General features: G+C 32.3%; 1 protein-coding gene across 1 annotated transcript in view; it reads left to right on the top strand.

Annotated features, from left to right (window-relative positions):
• Positions 1-21,215, top strand: part of Dmd (dystrophin) — a 1,737,386-nt gene that overhangs the window by 945,607 nt on the left and 770,564 nt on the right. Inside the window, exon 43 of the mRNA XM_048796385.1 lies at positions 12,712-12,876. Coding sequence (XP_048652342.1) covers positions 12,712-12,876 — 165 coding nt within the window. The remainder of the gene's footprint in view (positions 1-12,711; positions 12,877-21,215) is intronic.

Genomic DNA, 21,215 nt, shown 5'->3' with positions numbered 1-21,215 from the left:
ACACAGAAGGACACATGTAGTTCACATGCAAATACTGTATCATTTTATATAAGAGACTTGAGCATCTGTAGCCCTGGGACTGGGTAGGCTGTAATGAAATGGCAGGCCAGAAAGGCTGTGGATTTTTAAAAGTTTCCTTTTAAGGATGCTGTCTCATCCATTTTCCAAGTTTCCTCAGCAAACTCATTTAAATTTTCTCATTGAATCCCTGGTACCACCCTCATTTATTCACTTATTAAAACAGCTCTGGGAGACAGGCAGGGAAAAAAACTTAGATGTACTAGAGGTGGAGCAACTCCTTGGTAATGTAGAACAAGGATCAGTTTTACCCTATAAAGGTCCAGAGACCATATATTTTAGGCTTTGCTGGCCATAAAGTCTCTGCCACAACTACTCAATGCTGCTCTTAATATTGTTAAAGCAGCCTTAAAACATAAACACTATGCAAGCAAATGGGCATGGCCATGTCCCAATAACACTTTATTTACGGGCATAAATTTGAATTTTACATAATATTCATGTGTCACCTGTCATGATTTTTAAATTATTTAAAACATAAAAATTGTTCTTCTAAAACTGTATAAAAACAGGTGAAAGCTGTATTTAACCCATGAGTCAAGAGTTTTCTGCCCTTTGCCCAAGACTCTTGTTGAAATGGCTAAATGCAACAATTCAAGCAGGAAATAAAATTGTTTTGGCCCCTGACCTATGACTTGACCTTTCATTTTTCCCAGAGAAATCAAATATTTCTTTTCTTCATTATTTCCTCATAGGTTCTCTTTTTCCCTGTGCTCTTCTAGCTGACTGGAAGAGACTCCCCCATACAGGTTTTATTCCCTTTACTTGAATTGTCTGCACACCTGGTAAAACATCAGCCTAACATACCAATGCTACCTACTCTGGTTGTGTTCAAAACCAATAAACACTCTTCCTAAGCATCACCATCTCCAGGAGTAGCTGTTCTAAATCATGTTGTTATTTTACTTGTCAACAGCATTAAAACTCCCAAGGACATTGATTTTCTTCTTTGTTAGGCATGTTTCATTTATAGGATAATGCAACATGCATTTTACTTCACAGTAAAATAACACATCAATTTGTAATAATATAGAATAGTACACAGAGAAAATATAAATGTGAGTTATGTGAATTGTGACATTTAATAAAAATGTTTTTTATTTTGTTTTAGTTGTAGTTGGACACAATACCTTTATTTTATTTTTATGTGTTGCTGAGGATTGAACCCAGCACCCTGCACATGCTAGGCAAGCACTCTACTGCTGAGCTACAACCACAGCCCCCAAAATGATTTTTAATCTTGATATTTTTAAACATCACAATAAAATGATTCCATTTTGATGAAGGCAAAGAAACAGGACTCCTTTTCAGCATGATAATTTTCTTTTTTTTTAGGGAATGAGTTTTGGAAAACAAGTTTTGTAGCCAGAATATATTGATAGTAAAAGCCTCAATCCACATTTAACAAAATTGGTTTATGTAATTGAACAGTCATGAATTTATTATCTAAAATACCTTTTAAAAATCAAGAAAATTAACAAGACTTTTGGTTGCATCATTAGTGAAGCAAGTAGTATAGGTTTTAGCACTGACTTTGTTGTTGTTGCTGTTGTTGTTACTGGGGATTGAACCAAAGGGTGCTACACCACTGATCTACATCCCTAGTTATTTTTACATATATTTTTTGAGACAGGGTCTCACTAAGTTGCTTAGGACCTTGTTAAATTGTTGGGGCTGGCCTCAAACTTGAGATCCTCTTGCCTTAGCCTCCTGAGTTTCTGGAATTACAGGCATGTATCACTGCACCTGCCCTAAGATGACTTTTTGCAATGATGACTTGTTCTCTATCTGTGCTGTCCAACATAGTTTGGCTTTTAAACATTAGAATTGTGAGTACAACTAAGGAACTTATTTCAAAATTGTATTTAATTTTTAAATTGGATTTAGACTTAAAAATTTTTAGCATAGAAACCATAGTCATCACTGTATTCAAAATGGTACCATGGCCATTATTATTATTAATATCATGCTTACTGATATTAAGAGACAGTTATAGTCTCTAGCATTTTCCTTGATCTTAATTATTTCAGGAATGGGCATAGTGAGCATACTCTGTTCTTTGTAAACTCTTTTGTTCTGATTTATTTCTTCTTTTTTTCTAAAATGTCACCTTATTGGTGTGTTGGAATTTTCCAATCCCTCTAATAGATTTTAAAATATTTTCAGTTGATATTCTAAAACTAAGCATATGTGATCATGTAGTATATTTTCCCTTTTTGTTTGCCGTGAAGTATAATGATTTATATAAAAGTAAAAATAAGGAGATTATTTTAAAAATTCTATTTTTTTAAAAAGCTAATTTTAGCAGATACCTCAAAGACTAAGGTAATATATATCAAGGTATTATAACTTTTTTATGATTCCTACTTCGTAGATAACATTACACGGATCATGGCTTTGTTTTCTTTGAATTTTGGTCAAATGAAACAAATATTTATTTAAAAACAGTGTTTTCTTAAGAATGTGTTATCTGTATCAGCCAGACTTTTGCTAAGGTCCCTTCAGGCAAATAAGATGTAAGATTTCTGATGGGAATGTGTAAGAATAAAGTACCTCTTGTTTTACAGTGAATATGGCTGGGAAGGAAGGAGAAAGAAAAATATATTGTTAATTTGTAAGAACATATTCTGTGGAATGTGTACATGCCATATAAAATTGCATTAACTTCTTTGTTTTATTGTTCTCAATGTTTAAACAGTAAGTGATCAAAATCACATTATGTAGTAAAAAGAGGATATTTGTTTAATGGCATGTGGGTAGGTGGGTAGTTAGGTAAGTGTAAATCCCTATAAATCCCATGTTAGAGGAAAAATGGGAGCTATTGAAATTTGGACAAATAAATTTCACCAATTAATTTCATTTGTATAATGCCTCTGGGACCATTACAGGGCTTGTTAGCAAACTTTCGGGTAGATTTGAATCAAGGTAAAGAGTAAAAACAAAACAAAAAAAATTTTTCCATGTACTGTATATTCTTAAAGATTTTAAAACCATAAAGGGTAGTTGTTTACACTTCAAACTAAGAAATTAATGAACAAGAATACTGCTCATGAACACCAAGGTTTATTGAAAAGCCAATATGGGTTTAGTATGGTAATAAGGGCAGTATACTCCAAGGACTACAAACCTATTTATTGTACATCAAATTTTACTGACTTTGAAATTTTCCTACCACTATTCACTTACCTCATTGTGTATTATGCATTTGAAATCTTTAGGAATAATAACAGAATCAAGGTGTGGCAATGGAGTGATTGTACAATAAAACTAATATACATTGCGATTTGAAACTGCAGACTTCACTATTGATATTAGTATAATATTCACTATTGTATTCACCTAAAATTGGAAGCAATATATGAAATATAGATCTATAAAGATTGTAAGTAAATTCATACTTTAAAAATTAAATCCACTTACTTTTAAAGTAAAATCCTAATAGATATGCCATTGGAGTGTGACAGTTCTAAAATTTACTTGCAATTATTTACTGTAAAATTATATATGAATTTATAATTTTTAAATGTCTGGTGAAATAGAACCATATTATATTTTTTTCAGTTTTATATTCATTATATTTTATTAAATTTTTGGAGGGAAAGAAAATAAATGACCTTCCAGTTAGGGAGATTTTACCTTGAGAATAGCTGTAAAAAAACAACAACAACAACAACAAAAACAGAACATTCTACTTGAGAATACATCTTTCCTAAGCCTGGTTCTCTAGTTGTTTTAATTTATTGAAGTTGTAAAATATTTGAGACAAAATGAGGTCTCCAAATAATTCATACAACAAGCATTTTGCTTAAAAGATGATAATGGTCTACATTAATTATTTAATTGATATTACTAAATTTAGAAGTTTTCACTTTTGATTGGTGGCAAGAGGGTATTTGTTTAATGGCATTCAGAGTGCACTGTTACTCAGCTTTTATCAAAGTAAAGGCTGTTGTCATTGGAGGTTTATACTTAGCCATGCAATGATAAACTTCAACTAAAGAAGCAATAAATTTTTAGACAGTATATAGAGCAGTAGTTGAAACAAAAATAGTTAGTAGGTAAATATTCATTTATTTAATTACATGGACAATGCTAGAATTTAGCACATATTCCTTAGTCCTATAGACTGACCCATATCATACACTTTTATATATCTGTGTTCCTCAAATAAGAGATCTCTCTAGTCCAGCTTCCAGGCAATGCCTAGTCTGACTGTTCTAGTGAACTTGGATGTTCACAAATAAGCTAAAATCACAACTGAGTTATAAATGACATATGTGAGAACACAAGAACTTTTAAAAGACTTATGCTTTATTAAATCAAAATTAATTTTATTGAAACATAAAAACATAAAAATAGTATGTATTAGTTGGGTACCGTATAATGTTTGATTCACACATGTTTTGTGTAATGTTTAGATTAGGTTAAACATACTTCTGAAATAATCATCATTTTATGGTATAAACATACAAAGTTCTTTCTTCTGGCTTTTTGAGAGGTACAGTATATCATTGTTTTCTATACTAACATTACTATGCAATAGCACACCAGAATTTCTTACTCCTAACTATAACTTAGTTCTCATTGATCAACCTCTCCCCATATTCCCCACTCTGTCTAGTCTCTGGTAATTACTATTTTACTCTTATAAGATCAACTTCTCTTATATACATGTATTTCACATATAAGTGAGATCATGAGGTATTTGTCTTTGGGTGGCTGGCTTATTTCTTTTAACATAATATTCTCTACTTTCATCCATGTTGTCACAAATGACCAGGATTTCACTCTTTTTTTATAGATGAATAGTATTCCATTTTGCACATATACCACATTTTCTTTATCAATTCAGTTCATAGATTCTTAGGTTATTTCCATTTCCTGACTATTGTGGATTGAGCTGGAATAAATATGGGAGTACATATGTCTCTTCAACATATTGATTTAATTTGCTTTGAATACATACCAGTAGTAGGATTGCTGAAACATATAGTGGTTCTTTTAAAAAAATAGGAACTTCCCTACTATTTTCCATAATGATCATACTATTTTACAGTCTCAACAACAGTATAGTAGAATTTTCTTTTCTCCACACCCTCACTAACACTTTTTTTCTTTTTGGGGGGGGATGTGCAGGTAATAGCCATTCTGACAGGCATGAGATGATATCTCATTGTGGTTTTCATTTGTTTTAGTAATGTTGAGTATATTTTCATGTATCTGTTGGCTATTTATAAACTTTTGTTAGAGAAATGTCTAACTATCTTGCCCATTTTTTATTAGGTTATTTGTATTTTTGCTATTCAGTTTTTTGAGTTCCTTATATATTCTGTTTCTCAGCCAACATGTATAGTTTGCAGATTATTTTCTCCCATTTTTAGGTTGTATCTTCACTCTGTCAATTGTTTTCTCATATATATATATATATATATATATATATATATATATATATATATATCTGTTGGTCATTTGTATGTCCTTTAAGGAATGTCAAGTCAGGTTCTTTGCTATGTGTACATGTTGATATGTAAAAGCTGTGTAGAAAATGGAAGGTGTAATTTATGGTATATAACTTATTTTAAAATAATAAATATGTCATGAATATTTTTGATGTAATAGAATATTTCTCATTATATGTATTTAAATGAATACAATTATTCCATTATGTGAATATAATTATTCTAATTATGGGACTTTTATATCAGTTATTCACTAATATAAGTGATAGAATTGAACATTCTGATCATATGTCTCTATCTTTGATATTCCTTTAGGAAAATTCACAGAAGTGGAATTTTAAAGGTGAAGGGAATGAATACATTTAAATTCCTAAAATACTTTATGCAATCTTTTAAAGTTAAGTATAAAAGATGCACAGAAAATTATTCAAATCTTAAGAGTAAAAGTTGATGGATTTTGTAAATTTTGCATAGCCATGCTACTATCACTCAGATCAAGAATTAGAATATGGCGTTTGAGGTTGTGGCTCAGTGATAGAGTGTTTGCCTAGCATGTGTGAGGCACTGGGTTTGATTCTCAGCCCCACATATAAATTAAATAAAGGTCCATCAACAAATTTAAAAATATTTTTAAAAATATTTTAATATTTTAATATGTATTATTTTATGATTTATATATCAGCAAAAATTTAAAAATTAAAGGAATTAGAACATGACCTCAGAAACCCCTCAGTTATAAACTCCTTTCTAGTTACCACCCTCTCCCAAAGGTAATTCCTCTTCCAACTTTAAAATTAATGTCAATAAGCTTATCTAGTATATGCCCTTCTGTTGAACTTTCAGAGTTCAACATTATTTTGTGAGATTATTCTATGCTGTCGCATGTACCATAGTCTGTTTACTTTTTCTCTGTACAGTATTCTATTGTATGAATATGCCACAGTATTTGTTTCCTTTGCTGCATTTTGAATATACTTGGGAGCTGAATGACTGCATTATAAATGTGTGTTTGGTTCCGGAATAACCACAAAACAGTTTTCCAGTGTGATTATGCAATTCTCCTTCACCAGTAGTGTGTGAGAATTCCAGTTGTTCTATGTATGTATGTTTTATTTGTTTTCTTGTACTATTCTTTTTATTCTTACTGTTCTTTTACTATTCCTAGTGGATGTTAATTGGGTATCACATTGTGTTTTAATTTACAGTCCCCTGATGATTAGTGCCATTTTTATATCCTCTTATGTGAAATCTTATTGCAAAACTTTGGCCCATTTAAAAAGTAAATGAATTTAAAAATTCATCTAACTGTAAGAAAAAAAAAGCATTTTTTTTTCTTACAGTTAGACGAATTATTTAGATACAAAGTTTTTGTCAAATGCATGCATTGTGAATATCTTCTTCCAACTTAATGCCTTGCTTTTTGCTCTTAATAGTGTTTCATTATGAATGAAATTCAATTTACTTATCTTATTCTTTATGGCTAATGATTTGTATAACTTAATTTAACAAATAATGACCCTAAAAATATTATGATAAGAAAATATTGTTTTTCCTTTTATATTAAGGTCCAAAACATTCTGTGGCCAGGTGCAGTGGTGCACACCTGTAATCCTGGCAGGTTGGGAAGCTGAGACAGGAGCATCACAAGTTTAAATCCAGTCTCAGAAACTTAACAAGGCCCTAAGCAACGTAGTGAGACCCTGTCTCTAAATAAAATATAAAAATTTCTGGAGATGTGGCTCAGTGGTTAAGTACCCCTGGGTTCAGTCCCTAGTACAATAAATAAATAAATAAATAAATACAAAAGGTCTACAAGTGATTTTTTTGTGCACATATGTTATAAAGTAAAAGTCAAGATTAATATTTTTCAAATGAATATCTAATTAATCTACTACAATTTATTGAAAAGATCATCCTCTCATCACTTAACAAAAGTGACATCATTATAAACTAAATCACTATAGGATTTTTGTTCTCACATAAATACAACATACACAATTGTAATAAACATTGATATCTGGTTAAAAACATTCTTAAACTTTGTTATTCTTTAAGATTTTCTTGGATATTATTGGCCCTTTTCACTTTTGTATAAATGTTAGAATTGGCAAGTCAGTTTCTGGTAAAAACTATCTGCTACATTTTTATTGGGATTGCACTGAATTTTAGTTTATTTGAAGAGAACTGATATCTTTACAATATTGGATCTTTGAGTCCAAGTTCTCCAGTAGTTTCCTCCAACTTTTTTCATTCTTTGAAAGATCTTTTTATATAGTAGACTATTGTCTTTTGTCTGATAGATGTTACAGATATTACCAGTTGGCATGAGTTTTAATTTTGTTAATTGGCTTTTGATTTCTAGATGAGCAATACAAATGTCATGTTCAATCATTTTTTTCATATGCCTTTATTTCTTAAAATGTTTATTTATTTATTTATTTAGTTTTAGGTAGACACAATATCTTAATTTTCTTTTTATGTGGTGCTGAGATTCAAACCCAGTGCCTCACACATGCTAGGCGAGCATGCTACAACTTGAGCCACATCCCCAGCCCTCATATGCATTTCTAAAGGGCTTCTTCACCCTAATATTTTATTCTAGTTCTGTTGTTACCCTTTTATAGTTAACACTTTAACCTCCCTACAATATTTTTGTATAAGATATAAAGTATAATATTTAATTCCTGTTTATTTCTAAAATGGACACCTCTCTTTATCTTAACATTAACATGTCTACACATTTGAAGTTAACATTCAGAAATGAAAGAACAAGGAAGCTAATGTTGTGTGAAATTAGGTCAAGATTTGGTTAGATACTAAATTAACACATAAGGGAACTGAGTGTGTTTAATTGTTTTCTTTCACCATAGGGAAGATGTTGTATGAAGAGCATGGTTCTATACTTGAAAAGATTATTAGGAAAAAAATGTGCATTTAACGAATCAAGTGTTTATGTATATATTTTGTTGAGGATGAAAAGTAGTAAACATAAGTTTAAATTATTCTAAAATACATAGAAACTGATACAAAAATTACTTATTCCATATCAAAAACAACTCACATCTTTTAGTTTTGTCCATGGTCAGTATAAAACAACTCATCAATATGTAAAGACTGGTTTCAAAGAGGGGAGAAAACATGAAAAATATGTATTAGAAGGTCTTTATTCCCCCACTGCCACCATTAACTAAGTGATCTTGTCATAGGCAAATAACCAGTATATTTTTGGTTGATAACTTTAGAAAATGTTATATCCTACGAATAACAATTCATTATTAAAATATAGAAAGTATGATATATCACCCATATTTTGTCATAAGAAGAAAAACTAGTAATTTCCTGATTATATTAACTTATTTCTTTGCAAAAGTGATACTTGTATGTTGTTCAATTTTTTTAAGTATAGCAAGAAATCTCCTACCATAGTTGCCATCTGTTCTTCCTCACCAAGCATTGATTGTACTTCCTGAAATATATGTACAAAAAAATTCCTAGAAGTCAGTGTCCCGGGTCAATGGTAATGTTTTTCATTCATTTGATACACATTTCCAAACTGTTGTCCACAATGGGTGCCCCAATATACACATCCCACCATTCATGTAGAAGAATGAGTATTTTCCCACAGCCTTGGCAGCATAGCATGTTTTCAGAGTTGGATGTTTGCCATTGCAATAGATGGAGCTTTAATTTTCATTTCTCTGATTATGAACAATGCTAAGCTTCTTTTAAATCCATTTATAATTTTTTTCATGAACTGTCCTTATCTTTTGTCCAATTTTCTTTTTGGTCACTGACCTTTATCTTTTTAAGCTGCAGAAGCTCTTTTATGTTTTAGGAAAACTAGTACCTTATTTGAGATATAACGCACTATTGTTTTTTGTAGTTTGTTATTTGTCATTTAACTTTACCTATGGCTTTCTTGGTCGTACAGAAGCTTCTGATTTTTATATAGTCTACTTTACTAATATTTTGTCTGTTAATTAAAACTATCAACTATATTTTTATACTTATATTTAATATTTTGACAAATCAAGACATTTACTGTTTCTTACATTGAAAAAAATAATCCTGAATTTGGAAATTTCCTTAAATTCAATGTATTTATTGTAGGTTCATCATGTGTGAGAATGTAGCTTTTCCAGAAATAAAAGCTCAGCAAGGGAGCTCCATGTAAATAACAAATTAAACAATGTGAAGTAAATGTTGTGATGCTTGGAAGCATAAGATCTATGGGGATATACCTAATACTACATCATAATTAAACTGAAAACAGTCTCATTATATGCTAACATTTCATTATTCTGATATTCTGATATTTCATTATTCTGATATTAAATTTTATTCATTGTCCTGTTTTATGTCAGCAATCATTCTACCTCTATAACCACAGAGAAAGGGACTGAAAGGATGAGAAAGAAACCAACAATGTTAGTTAAATATCATACAAATATCTGAACTTACATATAAAGCCTAAGTGAAATGTGAACGATTTTATAATCAGATAAAAATGAAGTTCATAGCTCAGTTTTAGAGATTTTAGGAAAATATGATGGCTATTATCTCTAGTACTTTCCAAATCTAGAGGCTCTTAGATGCTGTTAGTTGAAACTGTAAAATGCTTTTTACATCTACTTGTGAGTAGAAAATGATCCCATAAAAATAAAATGGTTTAGTTACCTCCTTTCAAATGCCAGAAAAATAAGTTGAGGGCATTATTAGATTACATATTACAGATATAGCATTACAATTGTCATATAACCTCTCTCTCTTTAGCACACATACATATACACACAATTTAGCACCATAGATGTAGTTACAGGTTTGAACTCATGAAATATAACTAGGCCTATTTATCTATTACTAATCTATTTGGCTTTATAACAGGACACAAGTCATGCAAATCAGACACATCATTGTGATTCATTATTTGTGGACAAACATTCTATGCTCCCTGAGAAGTTTACTTTGTTTGCCCCCTCACACACAGAGAGGCTGCCAGGGATGAGAGTCAAGTGTATGCAGGGCACCTTCAATAGGAATCATCACTTCTATTTCCCATCAATCTTCTACACCATTTTAGTCACATAGATTCAAGACCTATGTCCCAATTCATGGTTCCCTGAGTCCAGGTATAGTTCCATACAATAAAGGAGTGAAAAACATTTTCCATTTATTCTAACATCAGTGTTTCCAAGGGAACAATGCTGTGGGAGCCTAAGGTCAGTCCCAGACTGGCCTGCTTCAGCCTAACCTGGATGTTACCCCTTGTTCATGTATCTATATGCCTTTTACACAAAATATGTAAATATATGCATGTTAGATTTCAGTGTACATGGTATTTATATATAATAACATTTTGTGTAAAATTCCTGCACCTATAAATTAATTGCTTGGTTATTTTGTCCCTAAATCTTTTTTTTTTTTACCCCACATTTCAGCGATCCTATTAGAGTGTATAATGTTCACTAGTGAATTTTTTTAAATAAATGATTTTTCCAATGTATGTGGGATTGTGTAGTATATTAGCATATTAATCTAGTAAATTAGACACCAATATATTATTATACTTATCCAGTTTATTTTAAAATGTTCTCTGCTATTCATATCATAATATTATATAATAGATTTATATCAACATATATATTACAACATAATATTTTTCTATTATTAGAATGTTATTAATACCATAAAGAATTGCCATTACCAGTTTGCATTCTTTATTCTTGGATAATGGTTTTAACCCTTGATATTCCAAAAAAAAAGCACTTTACTCTTGCTAATCCTGGTTCTTTATTTGCACTTGAGCTTGGGCAACAATTGCTAACACTTAATGACTTTGTTGTGTTTCACTATTAGGCAGAGTATTGGGATAAGCAATTTTCATAGATTACTTTATTCAGTCCTAAGATTAATACTAAGCAGATACTATTATTGTTCCTAATATACAAAAGAGGCATTGAGAATTAGAGAATATTTGGCTAAAATATTAGGCCAGAGCTAGAACAAGGATTTAAATCCAAGCAGCCTAATCCTAGTCCCCACAGTATTTAAAGCTATAGCATACTGCTCCTAAACTAATTAACACTTCTCAACCCCGATGTCATTATCTATGACTAAATAGTACCTTTATCAGCGTGTCACTGGTTAGATTAAAGAAGGCAATAAATGTGAAACATTCAAGCATAATGCTTGTAATAGACACAACCCTCAATAAAAGTAGCCTATAATCATTCTGTTAAATTCTTCTCAATCCAAATATTATTTTTTACTTTTTATCCCAAGCATCTGCTTCTAGTTTACTTGATTATACTGTGGTTCACAAAAATTCTTACCTTACCAATTTTCCTTGTACATAAAGGATTTCCTTAATCCTTTTACTTTTTCTTAAGTGAAAAGAAAATTATTAACAAATATAATTGCAGAAATGATTACTATACAAACAAAAATTTTAGTTTGGTTTGCTTTCAAATTTTTCATGTTCTTAAAATCAAATCACTCATTTGAGATTTAAGAAACCTATGTTATAAATCTAGTACTAATGGTGAATAACTTGGCTTATTCATTTTTTGGTGGGGGTACCAGGGATTGAACTCAGGGGCAGTCGACCACTGAGCTATATTACAGGTCTATTTTGTATTTTATTTATAGACAGGGTCTCAATGAGTTTTTTACCACCTCACCACTGCTGAGGCTCACTTTGAACTTGTGATCCTCCTGCCTTAGCCTTCTAAGCCACTGGGATTACAGGCATGTGCCACCATGCCTGGCCTGGCTTATTCATTTTTAAAACTGCAAAGGAATTGTGCTTGGCATATAATACACAGCTCACTATTATGTTTTGTAAGTGAGTTGATATGTGAAGAATGTACTTCTTTATTTTCATCTTTTGGAGTTAGGTATGCATTTGTGTAGTTATGTTATTTGAATTTATAGAAAGGCATTTATAGAATTGTGTAGTATTAATGAATGATTTCTAATACTCTAATTAAATCCTATCATAACAACTATAAGTTAATATAATAAATGCAATTATTCAATATCATGATGATAAAATTCCCTCTTATATTTCTATAACATTTCAGGCTGAATTATGTTTGAAAACATTTTTTTTGCCATTTTTGTTTATAACATGAAGACCGATTACCTTTCTAAACATTTTTTTTTTTCTTTTTAGGTTTCTAGAGCTTTACCTGAAAAACAAGGAGAACTTGAGGCTCATATAAAAGATCTTGGGCAGCTTGAACAACAGTTGGATCATCTGCTTCTGTGGCTGTCTCCTATTAGGAATCAGTTGGAAATTTATAACCAAACAACTCAAACAAGACCATTGGACATTAAGGTAGGGATGTTTTATTTACATATTATTTTCTAAATGAATGGCAATATCTTTGAATTAATTTTCTCATTCATTATCATTATTGTCATTATTGAAGAAAAGAAATGGTACTTGATAAAGCATGGTAAAGAGGACATCATGATGTATACAGGAACCACTGAAATAGGATTTTGTAGTAGGGGAATGAGATTGGTCTCAATTCTAAATATAGAGAAGTAAGTGATGGATAGCCCAGAGGTAGGAAAAAGATCAGTGGATAAAATTGACAACAAAATAGCTTTGGTATTAGGGGATATTCTGGCTAAACCAACCTAATGGGATACTTGCTAAAGTCAGGCCAGGGTGACCAATGAGCACCTTGGTGATGGTGGAGCATAAGGAACCCCATCACATACGGAGAGTAACCAGATATTAAGGGTATCCAATATACAGAATGAGAGGTTCCTGGTAAACTGAATAAGCAGAGTTTTTTGTTAAAACTGGATTTTAGAAAAAAGTGAACAGATAGGCCTGGGAGAAGTTTCAGAAGGCTTATCAAAGTTTGGTCAAGCAAAGAGTCATTGTCACTATCATCATTGTTGCTATAATTTTGTTTCTTCCAATATGCAGTAGAAATGTCTTCATTAAATTCATGTCACCAGAATGCCTGCATCATATCCATTACCATGATCCCTTTTCACCCCTGCTTCAATTTCCCTTAGTACATATCTGTAGATTTCTTTATCTAAAATTGATTTGTATCTAAAATTCTTATCCTAAATGTTTGGGAAAGATATCCTTGAATGAGAGAGATAGAGAGGTTTTATCCAGCTAAAATGAGTTATATTTGCAAAGTATACTTCATTCCTTTTGCCTTACTTCTTCCTTATGCTTCTATTTACCATTCTAATAATTACCCACCCTCGGTGACCCAGCACCAAGAGCAGATGGCAATACGTAAATTACAAACATCATTTTGCTAGTGAAAATCTCAGCCTGATCAATATATGGCATACTCCTGGATTCAGTCTCGTAGTCAAACTCATGAATAACAATAGCTTATAAACAATAACAAATTAGTTTTTTTTTAAAAAAATGTACAGGACAAATAACAACATAGCCTGCACATTAATGGTATAGAGGAGATCTTACATCAAGGCTTGGCTATTGATGCCCTGGTCACCCTGATCTTTAGTCATGCATGGTCACAAGGGGCAAGCCTAGATGAATACAAAGCTCATAATCGGTTCAAAGAAGCCATCAGTTCTAGGATCTCTTTAGTTTTTTAACTTAGCTAGTACTTAATATCCTTACAGATATTTAATTATGTCCCATTGACCTGTGCAACTACATCATCAATATAGATATTTCATTACCCATTAGGAAATCTCAGCCAGAGAGGCAGGAGGATTACAAGTTCAAAGCCACCCTCAACAACTTAGTGAGGCCCTAAGCAACTCAGCAAGACACTGTCTCAAAATAAAATTTAAAAAAAGAAAGAAAAAAAGTGCTGGCTCAGTGGTTAAGCACCCCTTGGTTAAAACTCCAGTAGTCCCCCAAAAAATCCAAAAAAGGAAAAGTAGTTACCTGGTCCAATGTATACAATAACCTCAGTCAAATTCCCAGTTATTCTATATCCAATAAAAGTCCTTGATTTAATATTGCTGCCCTTTCCTTCCTACCAGAAATAGCACTTTGTAACTCACTGGTAAATGCCTGTTCCTCTGCTTTTAAATATAAGCTTTGGTTAAAATTGCTATTTTCGCTGGATGTAGCAGGCATATCCCTGTAATCCCAGCAGCTCAGAAGGCTGAGGCAGGAATATCAAGAGTTCAAACCAGCCTCAGCAAAAGCAACTTGCTAAGAACTCAATAAGACCATGTCTCTAAATAAAATAAAAAATAGGGCTATGGATGTGACACAGTGGTTGAGTGCCCCTGAGTTCAATCCCCGGGACCCCAAAATAAAATATGCTACTTTATTATAAAAATGAAATATACACTCGGTGCTAGGTATCTTCCTTCATAGAATATATTTAAGAGGGACTATAACAAAATACACTGACACACATAAAGACTGTTGACTCATGTAACGTGACTTTAGTCTTTGTGTGTTTCCCCTAGAATGGTTCTCAAATATTGAAAGCCCACATTGGGTCTTCATTTGTCCATGGCCCATAAGGTTTCCACCAAATGGGTCCTGGAAATTTGAAGTGAAGACAATTCTTAAGTGTGTTAATGAATTTTCTTTATCAAAGCTTAAATCACTGCTCTTGCTGCTGTGTGTACTTTCAGAGTGTCATGATATTTGCCTCCTACAGCTTGGTCCAAATCACAGAGGAAAGAGGCAGCTGCGTCTGCCCTTGTAGAAAACTCCTTGGCTTCAGTCCTGTGCGCATATTCTGAGTTTTCTTCTCTGGAGTGATGATTTCAAAAATATTCCTTCAGTCTTTATTTCTGCTTGTGGCTCTATCTAAGCAAAAAAAAAAAAAAACATGAAATAATATATTGATAACTTCGGAGTTTCTCCCAATAATTCTAAAACCCCTCACTTATAATCAGGAAATGGTGGTCCTACATGCATAATTTAATAACTTACCTAGTCATTTATCCCTCTTTTTCCAGCTTCTGACTCTACTCCTTGTCTAAGAAATGATTTATTAAGACTACACAAAGTTATTCTGCTTTAAGATATGGGATTTTAGTCTTTACAGCCTCTGCTTAAGGAGATTAAACTTTTTTTTCAATTAAAGAACCATGGGAAAATGAGTTTGTCTCTTCTAAACTTTAAACCACCAAAACACCAAAAATAAAGTTTTTAGACAGTTTTAAAGGCATTACCATATTTTAGCACAGATAAAGGAACTGCCTTTAAAATATATCCTAGGAATGAGTTAATATAAAGAAAGTAGATGTACAAGCAGTGAGGACCATGGTTTCATTTTCTAAATTTACAGAAACTTTCTTTGTTTGGCTATGGCAGCCACAGCTACCTCAGAAGCAAAGGGCTAGAGGCCCTGCCATTCAGGTCATTTGTTTTCTCGAGTCAAACTCTGAGCACCTGTTAGAAAAAATATGTAATACCCACTGTGAGCCTCAGTTTTGCCTGCTTGCTACTTCATGCTTATTGATGAAATGCAGCTAGCTGTGTAATGAAACCCAAATAAAAAAGCCTTAAGGGTTCTGTTCTGATACATTGTTTATGCTGGAGTGAAAATTGACTGCACATCGCTTGGTTTGTGCAATTTACTCCTGAAATATTCCTATTCAGGAAATCCTGCAAATAGCAATATTCATCTTGAAAATCACCTCACAGAACCCTTAGCAAGCTGAGAGACATAATCAATGAGATCGTGATGTAGAGGGTGAAAATTAGGCATAATCACAGCCCTTTCCCATCAGTCAGCCCACTAGAAGGCATGCCTTTGAATTTTGATTTTCAAATGTACTCTCAATTTAGACATAAAATATGTTGATTTCAGATTTCACAAATGATAATTGAATGCTAAGACACAGGGACCAGTTTAGAATTTCTATAAAGGATCTTATGTTTTTAATCTTCAATGAAGGCTTTCAATAATGAGTTAGAGGTATACTATTTATCTGACATAAATCTGCCTAACTACTGCTTTCCAAACTTTTTATTAAAGGATGAGGTGGGGGTGCATAATTTTGTGTTAGATTCACTGACTGAAATACTTTCATGTTCATGACAGAGAAGTTTTGGGGTTGTTTTTCTTCCCCTCAAAAATGACTTTCCTTCTGTGGACTATAAATAAACACAATATGCTACTCTGCTCGCTCTTTCTTACCATGTAAGAAATATAATTGCCCATAATGTCAAATCCACAGACAAAGGACAAAATTATAATGAATGACCATCAAAGTAACTGAATACCAGAAGCCTTTGCTGCATGTGTCCACATTGCTGTGAGTGTTGTCAAAGAAAACACTCTGGACCACACCTTACCTAGAAAGAAAGTCTGTTCAAACCTTTTACAGTAGAGGAGAGACATTGAGTTCAATGGAGGACTTTTAAGTACTGAATGAATTTAGTGGAAAAGTACAGAAGGATGTTAGTGGAAAGGCTGGTCAATGTAATTGCCAATAGTGCTTATTAAAATTAGATTCTTACTCACCTACAGAGAGTGTCTGGTTGGGGCATTAACTTCCTTGATTATTGCATTTCAAAAAGATGATTCCTGAGTCCTTTAGAAAAATATTCCTAGAGTATAAAGCAAGCAAAAAGTAGAGAAAGAGTGTATAATAGAAGAGTTTCTAAAGTAATTTCTCTAGGAAAAGGGCAGGAAGAGCCTATCTTAAGTTTAGTCATGCTGAGGAAAATGATAAAGCTCTTTGTCAGTTCCCCCTTTTGTTCTACAGAAGCCAGATTGCCCACTGAACAACTTAGGAAAACTGGCTAATGTAATCATTTCAGCAGCTTTCTGTTGTTGAAGGACTAGTTGATCCAATTCTGATACACGATAGCAGAAAACATTTACTTGATGGTATGAATAATCAGCTATTTCCTAAGGGGGACTTTATGAAAGTAAGAAGGAAATATGAATACACTACCAGTGACACTCCACATCATGTATAATCACAAGAATGGGATCCTACTTAGAATAAGTTATACTCCATGTATGTATAATGTGTCAAAATATATTCTACTGTCATATATATCTAAAAAGAACAGGAAAAAAAGATTTTTTGATGCTGGGCTAGAAATGTCCTTAGATGGTGGAGTGAAGATGACATAGGCAATCTTATGGCTCTCTTGGTTTTCAGTTTAAATGCTTTCAGCAGTGGTGTAGGCAGTAGAAAGTCTTCATTGGGATTATGTCTCATGAAGTAAAGCATGGAAGATCTGGGAGTTTGATGAACTTCCTGAGTAGTCTACATATTAGTAGCTGCAGGCACAAAAGTTGTCTATAGATAATTAATTTGCTACAGTGATGATTCCTGTGCAGTTTACATCAAGTCAATCAACTTTAGCTTCCAGGGCTTCTTTAGATACTGAAATGAAAGGGCAACAACAAGCAAATAACTAGGAATTTCAATAAGGATCCAGAAAGTCAGGTTTTAGTTCCCAGTGATGGCAAGTCAGGAGGGTGGGTGGAAAATTTGGAAGAATAATTTAGAGTGTTATAGCCAGATATTGAAGGAAAGCAAAAGAATTGAAAATTGGTAAAGAGTGGCATAATGTATAAGAAAGCAGAATCTAGTCCAATTTACAAATAAGGAAACAAAGCTATGCATCTTATAAGGAAATACAAAATAACTCAAAGATAATGTGTACAATGGAAATCTAATAACCCACAAATGCATGTTGTAGTTTTTGTTGAAATTTCAAATTTATCCCTGCCATCACCAGCCTTTGGATCAAAGGTAATCAGAGTAAGAGTACTCTTACTTACAAAATGAGACTGATCTCTTTTTTTATATGGATAAAACAAGAATGGTCATTTACCCCATAGGCCTTTTAAAGTTTTCTTCACTAAAATTTTCATGAAGAATTTCAAGATGAAGAAGTCCTAGATATTTACTTTATAGAATAATGCATACAGTTAATAATACTGTATTTTATACTTAGAAATTTGCTAAGCAGGCAGATCTTATGTTAAATTTTCTCATTGTAAAATAGGAGGACAGGTAGTACATGACCTGGAAGGAACCTTTTGGGGGTAACAAGTGGGTTTATGGTGTAAATTATGGTGATAGTAAATACTTAACTTCTAAATACACTAAGTTGTATGCATTAAATATATAGAACTTTTGGCTGTCAATATGTCTCAATTTTGAAAATGGCATTTCAGATACTTTTAAAACTTCTCAAATTCAGGAAGTCAAGCCAAAATCTTTCCATCACATTATACCTGCCATACCTACAGATTTGGCTAATTATTTCTTTCTCCTGTTCCCCCCAAGTAGCCTAAAGTTTCTGGCTTGCCAGAGAGGGAAATTTCTTATTCATCTACATGACTCAGAATTTTGTAAGCCAGGTTCTTCATAAGCATTTACAAAGGGTTTGTAGGCAATGGCTCTAAAAAGTCAACTAAAGTTCCTTAAAACTATCTATTCATATCTTATTCTATGCATGTTATTCTTAAATATGATGTTCTGGTCAAAATATTTGTCTTATTATAAATTTTCTCAATTATGTGCTGTTAAAAGGAGGACAAATGTTTACTGAACCTATGCAAATAATTATATTGCTATTAAAATAAGAATACTCAGAGTCTCAGAATTTTAAAAGAATCAAATAGGGATAAAAATATAAATTGTTCATTCTCTTTACAAAAATATAATCTACTTATTTGGCCATCTTAGTCTGCTTTCTGTTGCTATAACAGAATACCTGAGACTGCATAATTTATAAATAACAGATGTTTATTTGGTTTATGGTTCTGGAGGTTGGAAAGTCCAGGAAAATAGTACCAGCATCTGTCAAGGACATTCTTACTATGTAATAACTTGATGGATTGCATCAGATGGTGAGGGGGGTCACTATTATAACAAGCCTACTCTCAAGATAACTAATTCCCTCCCACAATAATGACATTAATCTGTTTTTAAGGGCAGAGCCCTTATTACTTAATCACCTCTTAAATGTCCTACCTTTTCACACTGTTGCATTGGGGATTAAATTTTCAACACAGGAACTCTGGGAGTACATTTAAACCATAGCTCTGATAATGCTTTTCATGCAATTCAATATATCAAGTAAACTTATTTTTCAAGTCAGTTTATTAAGATTGCTTTTAGAATTTGACTTTGGGAAAGTAAAATATCACAAGTTGTAAAAAAAATGTTAAAAGGTTTGACTACTTGGCTATGATCATAGGTCACAGTGAAATTATGCACAAATACCTATTTAAACAAAATAACAAAGAAAGATTACAAAAATAAATACAGGAGGTAACATTACCTTAAAAGACTTTAGCTCTTACAAAAGTGAAAAAAAATAAAAAAACCTCTGTTTTCTTCAATAACCAAGGTATGTAACGAGGTCAACATAAAACAATGTAAGTTATTATGGTAAGACACAAACTCTTTGTTTCTTTGACATAGTATGCAAAAGATAAACAAATATAAACATTTTATAATCTCTTATTAAAAACAGACCAAGAGAGGAGATAGCTATGCTAATTAACTTGACTACAGTAATAATTTTTATATGTGTACCTAAACATGATGTTGTACACCTTAAATACATACAATTTCTGTTAAAATAGAACAGGCCAATAATCCAAGAAAATTTATCATTATAACAAGAAAACTTAGTTCATTTTTCATCATTATACTGTCGATGCTAAAGCTGATTTTAAGAAAGCTTGTAATTAATTCCATAGCAAGTATTGATTATGTGACACAAGATTCCTATACCACAAATCTTCTACTACTGCTTATATTCATTCAGATTTCTCTCATTCTGAAATAAACTGTCATTTTACTTTAGAACAAAATCACTCTCTTTTTCCTTAATAAAATCATAACCTATAAGTATGCATATTATGTATACAAATTTGTTTTCCTTTGCCCTTTTTGTTTCTAGGACTTTAATTTACACACATTAATTATATTTTTAACCATTAATGACTCATATTCTCCTGAGAAAACTAACAAGTGAATAATGATGAACTGTCTCTCATATATCAGCATTTTGTAACAGACTAGCAAAGTTTATAAATACAAGTTGATGTCACCTGCTCAATAAATAACAATATTTGTTAAGAATACCTTGGAAACTTTTTTTAACCTTGGTATGTAATTGTATGGAGGTTGTGAGCTAAGATTTGGATGAGTGAATGAGGAAATGTGTAGCAGCCACCTAGGTGTTGCAAAAGCCCACCTGAATGGATAAAAATATCCTTTTCATTTCCATTTGGCATTTCCAGGCTCTGTAGTTACTATTGGTGTTCCAGTTCCTCCAGAGTCCCGTATGAGGGCAAAGATCTGAAATCTTGAGAGACCATAGGTAGTTAACAGACTGGTAGAGAAAGGTCTGGCAAGGATGGGCAGAGGAATACAGAGGATGCAATGGCTCGAAGGGGGACACATGGGAAAATTCAAAGGAGCTCACAGGAGTAAAATCAATGGTGGTAAAAAGAAGCAGGAAGAGTAGAGGACATGAAAAGGGTAAGGTCTTAGATGGGCCACTTTAAGTAGATCTTATGTTTTCTAAAGAGGTCATTCAATATCAAATTATCTTTAGTAAAATTATGCCAACAATGAAGAAAGCAGAGTTAGTGCTTTAGTGATATAGCGTATAATTGGCAAGACTCTTTAGAGGAGTAGAATCAAAAGACTGAAAATTTTACACTGGGAAGTAAGACAGCAAAAAAAAAAAAAAAAAAAAAAAAA

This window comes from Marmota marmota, unplaced genomic scaffold (genome assembly GCF_001458135.2).
Source record: "Marmota marmota marmota unplaced genomic scaffold, marMar, whole genome shotgun sequence".
Taxonomy (NCBI): Eukaryota; Metazoa; Chordata; class Mammalia; order Rodentia; family Sciuridae; genus Marmota; species Marmota marmota.
Note: the sequence above shows the minus strand (reverse complement) of the source record. Positions and strands in the feature narration are given on the sequence as shown.